General features: G+C 42.3%; 1 protein-coding gene across 1 annotated transcript; it reads right to left on the bottom strand.

The window, feature by feature from the left end:
* Positions 1-1,362: 1,362 nt before the first annotated feature.
* Positions 1,363-2,674, bottom strand: LOC102169586 (melanoma-associated antigen B2-like). The gene is made up of 3 exons (XM_018043700.1): positions 2,458-2,674; positions 1,690-2,421; positions 1,363-1,655 (listed from the first exon to the last, which is right to left on the bottom strand). The coding sequence occupies exons 1-3, from the start codon at positions 2,672-2,674 to the stop codon at positions 1,363-1,365; spliced, it is 1,242 nt and encodes a 413-aa protein (XP_017899189.1).
* Between the last annotated feature and the right edge of the window lie 11,975 nt (positions 2,675-14,649).

Raw genomic sequence — 14,649 nt, 5'->3', positions numbered from 1 at the left:
TCACCTAGGACAAATTATGGAGTCCTGAGAAAAGCACTGAAATAAAAGATACAGGGTGGGGACTTTCCTAGTGGTCCAATGGCTAGGACTCCAGGCTCCCAAAGCAGGGGGCCCAGGTTTGATCCCTGGTCAGGGAACTAGACCACACGTGCAGCAACTAAGATCCAGCACAGATAAATAAATCAATAAATAAAAATAAACAAAGAAATGTCAAATGCTAAAAGTACTTGTTAAAAAAAAAAAAGACAAGGGTATGACTCAGGTTGGGGGGGAGAACAACAGTATGAGTGCCAAAGTAGTTCAGAGCAGGAGTCTATTGCCTGCTGTCATTTACCAGCCGCAGGTATATCAGCACAATATGAAACTCTATGAGCCTTGGGCTCTCCACTGTGAAGTAAGTCTGATAAACCCTTTCTTGTCAGATTGGTGGAATATAGGTATTTATGGAAAGCTTCTGTCACGGTGCCTGTCTCTATTGAGACATTAGGAACAATAGCAGTTATTACTATGATTATCTTGACCTCAGATGCTACATCAGCTGGATTTCTTTTTTTCAGTCTATCAGATGTCAGAAACTATCAAGCGTTCCAAGTGGGAAAAGAAAAGACCCAACCTCCCAAATCAGCCAAAATTCAGCTAAGCAATGAAACCAAAGTAATATGTTCGCTCCGACCCCTCTTTACCCTGCTTCTTTCTTGTTCTTCGTGAAGTAGAGACTATCTCAGCCTCTTCCATAGAATGACAGCATCTCTGAGAAACTATCATGAATGCACAGACGCTAGGACTTCTTTTGACTAAACATCACCAGTACAAGCATGAAGACTTCTGAAGAGCAGATTCTCAATGGTTGGGTAAAAGAAGAGCCACGAATAAATCATTTGCTGTAATTTATATTCTCCAACGTTCTTGAAAACCATAAAGCATAAGCAGAGGCAAGTATGTCTCTTTTACATTTACAAAGAGGGAGGCTAACCAGAGAGTAAAGCAAGCCAAACACTGTAGAAATTTCAGCTATCTCCCTAACAGTGTATTAATGTTCTGAGCCTCTATTAGTGTGGTGTTTTTTGCATTTCTAAGGACACTCTTATCCTTAAGTGATGTTATTCTCACCCTGGATCACAAAGGTGATGTGAGGATTTCCAGTATTTATTTGAGAAAACAAAATTTTTGCTCCTAAATTTGACAAACAGCAAACTGTGTGTGACCCATGTTATTCACATACTTACATCATGAATCTAAATGGCCTTTCTGTTGAAAAATTTTAAGAACTGAAAATTGGGGGAAATAAAGTCAACAAGTTATTGATGCATATCAGGAACACAGATTGACAGGCTTCTCCACCGACAAAGTGAACAGTGGGCTTCAGACCACACTAAGGGCGAGATGAGCGGCTGGACTTGGCCCTGGGGCGCGCAGTGGCCAAAGCAGAAGGGCCAGCAGCAGCTGAGGGTGCAGTGCCAGGCCGGGCTGAAGCAGAATGGCGAGCAGCGGCTGACGGTGCAGTGCCAGGCCGGGCTGAAGCAGAATGGCGAGCAGTGGCTGAGGCAGCAGTGCCAGGCCGGGCTGAAGCAGAATGGCGAGCAGTGGCTGAGGCAGCAGTGCCAGGCCGGGCTGAAGCAGAAGGGCCAGCAGCGGCTGAGGCAGCAGTGCCAGGCCTGAGTGAGGCAGAAGGGCCAGCCCTGGCCGCACCTCTGTCTCCGGTGCTCTCTACCTCCTCTCTCCAAGCATCCTCATATTGCGACAGGAAGGCAGTATGACCCGAATCCTTGACCTTGGCCAAAAACTGCAAGACCTTCATCTTGCTGGTTTCTGTGAGCAATTTAGGACCCCACAGGAACTCATAGCGAGGGGGATCACTGCCGGGCACCTGGCGGTACTCCAGATACCCTTCTCGCACCAGATCTTCTGTGATGAGCTTCCTGGGCTCTCCAAAGATGAAGTGATTTCTTCCATCATAGATGCCCAGCATATTCAGGAAATTCCAGATCTTCTCCTCAGGGGCGTGGTTGCCATTCAGGTAGATGACACCCAGCAGAGGCATCAGAAGACCATTCTTCGGCAGCCCCCAGTCACCTCTCATAGACTCACTGTCGCTGAGATCTAGGTTGCTCACCAGGGTATAGCAGTGACTGTTGGGCCTGACTTCCTTCAGCACCAGGCCAAACACCAGCTCCATGCGCTCAGAGGCCCTGCTAAGGATCTCAGGGAATTGCTCCCTGTACCTTCTAGTGACTGCCTTCAGCATTTCAGACCTCTTAATGAGCGCCCTCATCTTATACTTACACAGCATGTACTGTACCAACACCTCTGCCTTCCAGGTCAGAAGATCTGTATGAGAGCTCTCAGCAGCAGCTGAGGCCTGGGAGGAATTTTCCCCTTCCTGAACTTGGCCCTCGGCACCTACACCAGATCTCGAGCGTGCTGCGCGCCCGACACCAGATCTTTTGCGTATAGCACCTGAAGCAGCGCTGGTGGTGCCTTGGGCTCCCTGAGGCCCCTTGGAGGTGCCAGCAGCAGACGAGCTTGAGGGACCGCTCTCTGAATCAGGAGGGGAGGAGGAGGTGGTCTCTTCTCCCCCAGATGTGGTAGCCTGATCATGAAGACCCTGGGTCTCAGCTCGGGCCTGGCGACGTTTCTCACGAGCACGGTGCTTACTCTTCTGCCCACGAGGCATGATGGCTGTGGTCAGGGACCGCAGGCAGGGGTCTGGGCCAATAGACAGGAGGTTGGGGCACCTGGAGGATGGAGAATGAGGTGACATGAGCACCTTAAAACAGGGAGATTCTGCATTGGCTTAATCAAAGGCCGCCTCTGCAGGTGTCTTTGAGGACACTGCCCTAGGAACCCACAAGGCTCTTGTTTTCCTGCTCAGCCTTTCCCCACACAATCCCACAGAGGAAGAATAGAGGCCTTACTTTTACTCTGCAACCTCTAGGCCCTGCTTTGGATTCACTCAGGTGACAGCAGGTGCCAGCAGTGGGGTTTTCTAAGTTCTACTTCAGTATTATCACGTCAAGCCCTGGCGGAGCCTTGGCACTCTTCCCTCTGCTACACTGATGCAGACACTTTAGACATCCCCATGATCCAGAGATAAGTGAAGGGATGCCTCAGTCCACATCCCTGCCAGGAGATAGATAACCAGTGCTGAGAGCTCATTAGGGTCTTTTCTATCCTGAGTTCATTGGGATCATCATGCAAGGTCCTTACCTTGGCTCCTTAAAATGTTGGGCACCATTATCCATTTGCAGGCTGCTGTCTGCACCTTCAGACTAGATATTTCCCCTCCCGTAGAGTTCGTATAAAACAGTAAAGAAGGTGCTGAGCCACATAGCCCTTCCCTGAGATTTCCTGGGCTGAAATCCGAGGGCTGGGATGGGTGCACTGAGTACTCACTCAGGTTCCTATTGCGCTCCTGGTAGAGAAGCTCAACTTTCTCTTGAAGTGATGACTGCTTGATAGTAAAAGCCATTCACTCCATGTCCCAAAAGCAGGAAGTGAAGATGACCTTATCTTACCAAACACGGTCTCCTGAGAACAAAATCTGGTACAGGCAGGTTGATGTCCCTGTGGACCCTCACAAGATCCCAATTCAAGGTCTAAAATATTTTTGCTTCTGTTTTCTCCTATATGTCTTTTTGGAAATAAATTTATTTTTTACAACATTACAATATTAATTTATAATAATGTACCAGTTTCTGCCACACATCAATAGGAATCAGCCATAGGTTTATCTTATGTCTCCTCCATCTTGAAACTCCCTCCACGTCACACCCCTCTTAAGGTATCACAGAACACTGGCTTTAAGCTCCATGGTCATAAAACTAATTCCCACTGTTTATCTATTTTCCATATGGTTATATGTACCTTTTCAATGTTACTCTCTCAATCTGCCCCTCCCTCTCCTTCCCCTACTGTGTCCAGGAGTGTGTTCTCTAGGTCTGCATCTCCAGACTGCCCTGCAAATAGGTTCATCAGTACCATCTTTCTGGATTCCATATATATGCATTCATACATGATATTGGCTTTCCTCTTTCAGACTTAACTCACTCTGCATTAAAAAAAAAAAACAAACTAGGAATGAAACTATCACATGAGCAAACAATGCCACTACTGGGCATATATCCTGAGGAAACGCTAATGGAAACAGACACCTGTACTCATGTTCACTGCAGCAGTCTTTACCATGGCCAGGACACAGAAGCAACCAAGGCCTACATTTGACTCATGACAGGGTGGAAGATTTCTCCCTCTGCTGACCACTCCATTCAGACCAAGACCCTGGCTTCCCCATTAGCCCACAGTAGGAATCGACGTGTATCCTTGAGGTCTCCCAGGGACGAAGACAGGGAGATGTGGTCCGAATGACGTGGTGTGGAACATCGACAGCCCCCAACGTTCTCACCATCCACCAGGAAACCGCAAACCCTCCCTTGCCAACCTGAGGCTGCCCCCACTGACCTGGTCTCTCACTTCCCTGAGATGTCCCGGAAAGTGTCATGTCAAAACGCCTGATTCTCCCAGTCCTGAAAATAGGACTGGTGCTTTATGTGGCTCCATTTCTTATGGGAGGAGCCCCCATCCTTACTAGCGTCACAGCCATTAATATTGTTGGGGACTAGGTCCCTTTGTTGATCTGGGTCTATTCCATTACAGCAAGGCTCTCACTTCCCCAAAACCAGCTCCAGTGGACACCAGGGGGCACCACAGTTGGTCAGCACTACCCAGGGCCTCCTAGAGCCCAGTATAAGGGGGGCCGCTCAGAGTGGCCCCCTTGCAGTGCCGAAGTCTGCTCATCAGCCCTCAGGGCCCTCCTCTAGGACCTAGAGCTTCTCCGGGGGTAGAATCCGGGCCTACCCCCCACAGACCAACGCCTTAGCCTGAGACACTCTAGAGCACATTCAGCCGACAGCGCTGAGGGACTCATAGGAGCCATATCACAGGGGTGGGATGTGGATGGGTCACTTTTATTGCTGGGAGGGTTGGGAAAGTCCCTTCAGCTCCATTCAGGTCCTCACCTTGGTTCCGGACGAGTCCTGGACACTAAGTGTCCGCCAAACGGTCGCCGCGGCTACCGGCCGATCCGCTCGCTTTCAAAGCGGAAGTGGAGGGGAGCTGCGTAGGGTCCTACGTGGGGTCTCCCAGGGATGACAGCAGGGGCAGCGTGCTACGGGAACCCTGGTAGCTCAAAATTCATCCGTCCTCGGGTCCTCCTTGTGCAGTGTATCAGAGCCCAGGATGCCTCCTTCTATGAACCTGAGGCTTCTAGCTCCCAGACAAGCCCTAGCCTTCTCAAGTCCCCAGTGGTGGGAGGCCAGCTTTGCTCTGAGCATCTCTGCTTGTTGCCATCTCTGCTTGGTTGCCACTCTGTGAGCCTCCTTCTTTTTAGGAGAGATCCTCCCACTAGAACTGATGGTCCTCACCTTAAGGCCTGTTAGGGTCAACACACCCCCATCTGCAGATCTCCGTTCTGATCTGGCTAGAGGAGACTCAGCCCTCCCTAATATCACACAGGTTGAATGAGGGGACCAACGGAAGTAGCTTTGGGGGCTTCACAGAGCTAAGAATTTACAGAATTCTGTTTGGCTCCCTCTGCAGGGGTCCCCGCTAGCACTCAGCATCACATGTGAGGTCCTCCTTGGACTCAGGGGTCCCTCCCTCTGTGAAACTGCGGCTGATTGTATTAGACAGAGGTCTCACTTCCTTAAGACTTTCTAGACTGAAATCAACCTGACATCTGTGCCCAGCGCTTCCTGGGGTCCACAGCATCAGTGATTTTCCAGGGCCTCCTTTTGTGTATTGGTTATAGTGGTGTGTATAGTGTGTATAGTGTATAGTGTGTGTATAGTGTGTATAGTGTGTGTGTATAGTGTGTGTATATGTGTGTAAGTGTGTGGTATAGTGTGTATAGTGTGTTATAGTGTTAGTGTATAGTGTGTGTATAGTGTGTATAGTGTATAGTGTGTGTATAGTGTGTGTATAGGTGTATAGTGTGTGTATAGTGTGTGTGTATAGTGTGTGTATAGTGTATAGTGTGTGTATAGTGTATAGTGTGTATAGTTATAGTGTGTGTATAGTGTGTATAGTGTGTGTATAGTGTGTATAGTGTTATAGTGTGTGTTATAGTGTGTGTATAGTGTATAGTGTTTGTGTATAGTGGTGTATAGTGTGTATAGTGTATAGTGTGTGTATAGTGTGTATAGTGTATAGTGTGTGTATAGTGTGTGTATAGTGTGTATAGTGTATAGTGTGTGTATAGTGTGTGTATAGTAGTGTATAGTGTGTATAGTGTGTATAGTGTGTGTATAGCTGTGTGTATAGTGTGTATAGTGTATAGTGTGTGTATAGTGTGTATAGTGTGTTATAGTGTATAGTGTGTGTATAGGTGTGTATAGTGTATAGTGTTGTATATGTGTATAGTGTGTGTATAGTGTGTAATATTGTGTATAGGTGTGTGTATGTGTTAGTGTATAGTGTGTGTATATGTGTATAGTGTGTGTATAGTGTGTATAGTGTATAGTGTGTGTATAGTGGTGTATAGTGTTAGTGTATTGTGTATAGTGTGTGTATAGTGTGTATAGTGTGATAGTGTATAGTGTATAGTGTGTGTATAGTGTGTATAGTGTATAGTGTGTGTAGTGTGTGTGTATAGTGTGTGTATAGTGTGTGTGTGTGTGTATAGTGTGTGTATAGTGTGTATAGTGTATAGTGTGTGTGTGTGTAGTGTGTATAGTGTATGTGTGTGTAGTGTGTATAGTGTATAGTGTGTATAGTGTGTATAGTGTATAGTGTGTGTGTGTATAGTATAGTGTGTAAAGTGTGTATAGTGTTATTGTGTATAGTGTGTTATAAGTGTGTGTATAGTGTGTGTATAGTGTATAGTGTGTGTGTATAGGTGTATAGTGTGTGTGATATAGTGTGTGTATAGTGTGTATAGTGTGTGATAGTGTGTATATGTGTATAGTGTATAGTGTGTGTATATGTGTATATAGTGTGTGTATACGTGTATAGTGTGTATAGTGTGTAATAGTGTGTGTAGTGCAGTGTGTATAGTGTGTATAGTGTGTATAGTGTGTATATAGTGTGTGTATAGTGTGTGTATATGTGTATTGTGTATAGTGTGTGTATAGTGTGTAATAGTGTATAGTGGTGTGTATATTGTGTATAGTGTGTGTATAGTGTGTATAGTGTATAGTGTGTGTATAGTGTATAGTGTGTGTATAGTGTGTATAGTGTATAGTGTGTGTATGTTGTGGCATAGTGTGTATAGTGTGCATAGTGTTAGTGTGTATAGTGTATAGTGTATAGTGTGTATATAGTGGTTAATATTTGTGTATAGTGTGTGTATATTGTGTATAGTGTATATAGTGTGTGTATATGTGTATAGTGTGTGTATATTGTGTATAGGTGTATAGTGTGTGTAGTGTATAGTGTGTGTATAGTGTGTGTATAGTGTGTATAGTGTGTATAGTGTATAGTGTGTGATAGTGTATTAGTGTGTGTATAGTGTAGTGTGTATAGTGTGTTGTAAGTGTGTATAGTGGTGTAAGTAAGTGTGTATAGTGTGTATAGTGTATAGTGTGTGTATAGTGTATAGTGTGGTATAGTGTGTAATAGTGTGTATATGTGTATAGTGTGTATAGTGTGTATAGTGTATAGTGTGTGTATAGTGTATAGTGTGGTGTATATTGTGTATAGTGTGTGTATATGTGTATAGTGTTGTGTATAGTGTGTATAGTGTTATAGTTGTGTGTATATTGGTGTATATGTGTGTATAGTGTGTGGTATAGTGTGTGTATAGTGTGTATAGTGTGTGTAATAGTGTGTGTTATAGTGTGTTATAGTGTATAGTGTGTGTATATTTTTTTATTTTTGTGTGTATAGTGTTGTATAGTGTGTATAGTGTAATAGTGTATAGTGTGTGTATAAGTGTGTGTATTGTATGTATAGTGTGTGTATAGTGATATAGTGTATATGTGTGTGTATAGTGTGTATAGGTGGTTGTGTTATAGTGTGTATAGTGTGTGGTATAGTGTGTATAGTGGTATAGTGGTGTGTATCAGTGTGTATAGTGTATAGTTGTGTGTATAGTGTGTATAGTGTGTGTGTAGTGTATATTGTGTATAGTGTGTGTATATTGTGTATAGTGTGTGATAGTGTATAGTGTGTGTATAGTGTGTATAGGTATAGTGTGTGTATATTGTGTATAGTGTGTGTATAGTGTGTATGAGTGTAATAAGTGTTGTGTAAATAGTGTGTATAGTGTGTGTATAGGTGTATTTGTGTATAGTGTGTGTATAGTGTGTGTATATTGTGTATAAGTGTGTGTATAGTGTGTATAGTGTGTGGTATAGTGTGTATAGTGTATGAGTGTGTGTGTATAGTGTGTGTATAGTGGTGTGTATAATTGTGGTATAGTGTGGTGTATTAGTGTGTGTATAGTGTGTAGTGTATAGTGTATTAGTGGTATAGTGTATAGTGTGTATAGTGGGGGGTAAGGTAAGTGTGTGGTATATTATTGGTGTATAGTGGTGGTGTATAGTTGTGTATAGTGTATAGTGTGTGTGTTTAGTGTGATGTATAGTGTGTGTGTATAGTTGTGTATAGTGTGTAGAGTGTGTGTATAGTGTATAGTAGTGTGTGTATAGTGGTGGTATAGTGGTATAGTGTGTGTATGTGTTATAGTGTGTATATTGTGTATATTGTGTATAGTGTATATGTGTGTATTAGTGGTGTATAGTGTGTGTATAGTGTGGTATAGTGTAGTGTAATGATGTGTGTATAGTGTGTTGTATATTGTGTATAGTGTGTGTATAGTGTGTTATAGTGTATAGTGTGTGTATAGTGTGTATAGTGTGTATATTGTGTGTATAGTGTATATTGTGTGTATATGTGTATAGTGTATAGTGTGTGTATATGTGTATAGTGTAATAGTGTGTATAGTGTATAGTGTGTGTATAGTGTATAGTGTGTGTATAGTGTATAGTGTGTTATAGTGTGTATAGTGTATAGTGTGTGTATAGTGTGTATAGTGTGTGTATGTGTGTATAGTGTATAGTGTAGTGTGTGTATATTGTGTATAGTGTGTGTATAGTGTGTATAGTGTATAGTGTGTGTATAGTGTGTATAGTGTGTGTATATTGTGTATAGTGTGTATAGTGTGTATAGTGTAGTTGTATATGTGTATAGTGTGTGTATATTTATAGTGTATAGTGTGTGTATAGTGTGTGTATAGTGTGTGTGTATAGTGTGTGTATAGTGGTGTTAGTGTGTGTATAGTGTATAGATGTGTGTATAGTGATAGTGTGTGTATAGTGTGTATATTGTGTATATGTGTATAGTGTGTATAGTGTATAGTGTGTATAGTGTATAGTGTGTGTATAGTGTGTATAGTGTATGTGTATAGTGTTATAGTGTGTGTATAGTTGTGTATAGTGTATAGTGTAGTGTATAGTGTATAGTGTGTGTATAGTGTGTATAGTGTAGTGTGTGTATAGTGTGTATAGTATGTGTATAGTGTGTGTATAGTGTGTATAGTGTGTGTATAGTGTGTATATTGTGTATAGTGTGTGTATAGTGTGTATAGTGTATAGTGTGTGTATAGTGTATAGTGTATATGTGTGTTGTATAGTGTTAGGTGTGTGTATAGGTGTATAGTGTGTTAGTGTAGTGTGTGTATATTGTGTATAGTGTGTGTATAGTGTGTAAGTGTATAGTGTGTGTTATTGTGTATAGTGTGTGTATAGTGTGTATAGTAGTGTGTGTATAGTGTATAGTGTGTGTATAGTGTATAGTGTATAGTGTGGTGTATATGTGTATAGTGTGTGTATAGTGTGTATAGTGTATAGTGTGTGTATAGTGTGTATGTATAGTGTGTATAGGTGTATATGTGTGTGTATAGTGTGTATAGTGTGTGTATATTGTGTATAGTGTGTGTATAGTGTGTATAGTGTATAGTGTGTGTATAGTGTATAGTGTGTGTATAGTGTGTATATTGTGTACAGTGTGTGTATAGTGTGTATAGTGTGTATAGTGTATAGTGTGTGTATAGTGTGTATAGTGTATAGTGTGTATAGTGTATAGTGTGTGTATAGTGTGTATAGTGTATAGTGTGTGTATATTGTGTATAGTGTGTCTATAGTGTGTATAGTGTATAGTGTGTGTATAGTGTGTATAGTGTATAGTGTGTGTATAGTGTGTATAGTGTATAGTGTGTGTATATTGTGTATAGTGTGTGTATAGTGTGTATAGTGTATAGTGTGTGTATAGTGTGTGTATAGTCTGTGTATATTGTGTATAGTGTGTGTATAGTGTGTGTATAGTGTGTACTGTATAGTGTATAGTGTGTGTATAGTGTGTATAGTGTAGAGTGTGTGTATATTGTGTATAGTGTGTGTATAGTGTGTATAGTGTATAGTGTGTGTTTAGTGTGTGTATAGTGTGTGTATAGTGTGTATAGTGTAGAGTGTGTGTATAGTGTATAGTGTGTGTATAGTGTGTATAGTGTATAGTGTGTGTATAGTGTGTATAGTGTATAGTGTGTATAGTGTGTACAGTGTATAGTGTGTATAGTGTATAGTGTCTGTAAAGTGTGTATAGTGTGTGTATATTGTGTATAGTGTGTGTATAGTGTGTATAGTGTATAGTGTGTGTATAGTGTGTATAGTGTATAGTGTGTGTATAGTGTATAGTGTGTGTATAGTGTGTATAGTGTATAGTGTGTGTATATTGTGTATAGTGTGTGTATAGTGTATAGTGTGCATATAGTGTGTATAGTGTGTATAGTGAGTGTATAGTGTGTATAGTGTGTATAGTGTATAGTGTGTGTATAGTGTATAGTGTGTGTATATTGTGTATAGTGTGTGTATAGTGTGTATAGTGTATAGTGTGTGTATAGTGTATAGTGTGTGTATAGTGTGTATAGTGTATAGTGTGTGTATATTGTGGATAGTGTGTGTATAGTGTGCATAGTGTATAGTGTGTGTATAGTGTATAGTGTGTGTATAGTGTGTATATAGTGTGTGTATATTGTGTATAGTGTGTGTATATTGTGTATAGTGTATAGTGTGTGTATAGTGTATAGTGTGTGTATAGTGTGTATAGTGTATAGAGTGTATATATTGTGTATAGTGTGTGTATAGTGTATAGCGTGTATAGAGTGTATAGTGTGTATAGTGAGTGTATAGTGTGTATAGTGTGTATAGTGTATAGTGTGTGTATAGTGTATAGTCTGTGTATAGTGTGTATAGTGTATAGAGTGTATATATTGTGTATAGTGTGTGTATAGTGTATAGCGTGTATAGAGTGTATAGTGTGTATAGTGAGTGTATAGTGTGTATAGTGTGTATAGTGTATAGTGTGTGTATAGTGTGTATAGTGTGTGTATATTGTGTATAGTGTGTGTATAGTGTGTATAGTGTATAGTGTGTGTATAGTGTGTATAGTGTGTGTATAGTGTGTATAGTGTATAGTGTGTGTATAGTGTATAGTGTTTAGTGTGTGTATAGTGTGTATAGTGTATAGTGTGTGTATAGTGTATAGTGTGTGTATATTGTGTATAGTGTATAGTGTGTGTATAGTGTGTATAGTGTATAGTGTGTGTATAGTGTGTGTATAGTGTATAGTGTGTGTATAGTGTGTGTATAGTGTGTATAGTGTATAGTGTGTGTATAGTGTGTATATAGTGTGTATAGTGTATAGTGTGTGTTTAGTGTGTGTATAGTGTATAGTGTGTGTATAGTGTGTGTATAGTGTGTGTATAGTGTGTATAGTGTGTATAGTTTGTAGTGTATAGTGTGTGTATAGTGTGTGTATAGTGTGTATACTGTATAGTGTGTGTATGGTCCACTTTCAGGTCCTCACGATGACACATGATTAACCCTGTAACTCCACTCTCTGCTTTATGAAGCTTCTTGTCTTCCATCAAGGTCCTAGTCTCCTGAGAATTCCAAGTTGGAAGTCAGGATGATCCTCATGTGATCCTAGTCCATCAGGGCCTCTGAGACTAGACAGTGGGGACGCAACTTGAGTCCGTCTGATTCCTCTTGCTTAACATCCTCACTACATCTACCACAGCCTGGGACTGCTCCTCCTACTGATCTAAGATTCCTCTTCTTAGGCTTTGGGGGACCACATTATTCAGGGGTGATTGTCTCCTCAGTCCTCCTTCATGGAGGTTTCCATATCAGCTTCTGTCCCTCGATTATAGGCTTCCTGGGGGGTGCATATTCCTACAAACAGTGAGCAGTTACCCTCTAGTAAATCTTGGAGAAAATGATTCTCAGACCCAAAAGTGATGTAAGATTAGGAAAATGCAATAGAAATAAGGAACTCAGGACAGATGTTATGATGACAAGAGATCTAGGTGATATATTCCTGCTCTTCACCCAGATTTTGCGTGTATGCTTACTGTATGTCACTGTTTGTGACGCCATGTACTGTAGTCCGCCAGGCTCCTCTGTCCATGCAGATTCTCCAGGCAAGAATACTGAAGTGTGCTACATGTCCTCCACCAGGGATTCTGCCCAAGCCTGAGATCAAACCCAGTTCTCCCGTATTGCAGGCGCATTCTTTACCATCTGAGTCACCAGATTTAGGGTAGTTCTAAAATATTTACTCTCGGCACCTCCCTGTTGGTCCAGTGGTGTTGCGCCCCCAATGCAGGGGTCCTAGGTTTGATCCCTAGTCAGGCAACTTGATCCCACACGCCACAACTAAAACTCTCACATCCAACAACGAAGAGTTCTCATGCCACAACTAAAATCTCACATTCCACAACTAAAGAGCCAGCATGTGGCAACAAAGATTCCAAGTGTCACAACTAAGACCCAGAGCAGTCAAAAAATAAGTAGAAATAACTATTTTTAATTAAAACAAAGAAAATGTTTACTTTCTACATAGAAGGTCAGCGCCAGATAATCTTGTAAGCCCTCGATCACTAGAGGCTGTCTGAATTTGCACCTGCAGATGATCATATGCTTACTGAGCAGTATCTCCTTCTCTCCTTTATTCACACCTCTTTATTATTTTGGTGTTTGTATTGCCTTGGCTAGGTACTCCATCCCCGTGTTTTCATCACAGAGTCTTTCTTTCTGTCACTCAAGATACATTTTGGAGTGCTAGAAGAGAGTGAATTAACTGACTCATGAGCACCTCAGGCCGGGACAAGGGGAAGGCTACACGCTGTGCACAAATTCAGACCAGTGCTCCAGTCCCAGCTCTGGCTCTTATCAGTTGTGTCGACTTGGGTCCATCGCCAACTGGGGGACCCTCAGGTGAAGTGGCTTTGGTAGGGCTAGTGGCATGGCGCTAAAGCACCTGGCACAGTGCCTGGACCACACTGAGACTTTACAGAATATCTGTTTTTCCTATGATTATGATTCTTTTCATCCTGGAGGATACCACCGACCCTGATGAAGTTCTTAAATCCAGGAGATGGCAGAGAATCTGTGGCATTCTTGGACATGGAACACCAAATCAGTCCAAAATGCTCTTTAAAAGAATCTTTCATTTCCACTACTAAATCATATTTTGAGTGTGGAGGTAGTATTTTAACTGAACGAAATTCCAAGAATCTAAATTTGATTCCGAGACTAATTCTGTCTTCCTTCCCAGCTGCTCTTTCATCTGAACAACTCCTAGAGACTTCCTTAGTGGTCCAGGGGTTAAGACTCTGCACTCCCAATGCAGGAGGCCTGGGTTCCACCGCTGATCAGGGAACTAGGTCCCAAATGGCACAGCTTTGCTGCAACTAATAGTTCACACGCCACAACTAAAGATCGTATATGCCACAACTGAAACATTCCCCATGCCGCAACTAAAGCACTCTCAGGCTGCAAGGAAGATCAAGGATCCTGCGTGCCAAAGATAAGACCAAGCATAGCCAAATAAATAAGTAACTAAATAAAATAAGCCCCTATCTTCAATTTCACCATCACCTAAAATATACTCACCTCACAGACTTCAGTGGAATTATCAACATAGCCAAAAACGCTGAATGGAATGCCCTTTCAATAAAATGAGCTGTTTCCATGACTCACAGCAAAGAGTGTCAGCCCACTGGCTTCTGAGTTTCCGGTTTCATTCTACTATTACTTTTTTCACAGAAGCTCCTTGGAGATGATGTGCATGAAACATCTCGGTTGTGCACTGTGTTCACGGGCACTGGGACAGGAGCACAGGGCACATTCCACCCCCACCCCAGGCGGGATTTCTCTCATGTCTACTCATGTTGCTCTTTAGTCACCCGGTCGTGTCTGACCCTTTTCTACCCCATGGACTGAACAGACTGTTCTGTCCATGGGACTCTCCAGGCAAAACTACTGGATTGGGTAGCCATTTCCTCCTCCAGGGGATCTTCCTGACCCAGGGATTGAACCCACGTCTCCTGCAGTGACAGGCGGGTTCTTTAGCACTGAGCTGCTTGGGATCGTGATAATTGAAAACGAATTGTTCAGGGTAGTTTCGCATTCCAGGCTTAAGTCTCTCATCTTTGAGACCCACCATCTGAGTGTCTGGCTTCTATTTAGTGTTTCCACAGCCTCCCTGGTGGGCTCGCCACGTAGCCTAACTTAAAACTACCTTCCACCGCCAGACTTTTATTGCCCTAAAGTCTCCAAGTTCCTTGCCTCAGTGTATTTACACTAGACTCCT

The sequence above is a fragment of the Capra hircus genome (assembly GCF_001704415.2).
Source record: "Capra hircus breed San Clemente chromosome X unlocalized genomic scaffold, ASM170441v1, whole genome shotgun sequence".
Taxonomy (NCBI): Eukaryota; Metazoa; Chordata; class Mammalia; order Artiodactyla; family Bovidae; genus Capra; species Capra hircus.
This window is presented reverse-complemented; position numbering and strand designations above follow the sequence as displayed.

What these genes read in the sequence shown, in the direction of transcription:
- LOC102169586 (XM_018043700.1), bottom strand. Translation starts at nt 2,674, where the DNA reads ATGCCTCGTGGGCAGAAGAGTAAGCACCGTGCTCGTGAGAAACGTCGC. An exon ending in CACCACCAGCGCTGCTTCAG is followed by an intron (nt 2,422 to 2,457) that starts GTGCTATACGCA and finishes TCGGGCGCGCAG; the next exon opens with CACGCTCGAGATCTGGTGTA. An exon ending in AGAGAGCACCGGAGACAGAG is followed by an intron (nt 1,656 to 1,689) that starts GTGCGGCCAGGG and finishes TGCCTCACTCAG; the next exon opens with GCCTGGCACTGCTGCCTCAG.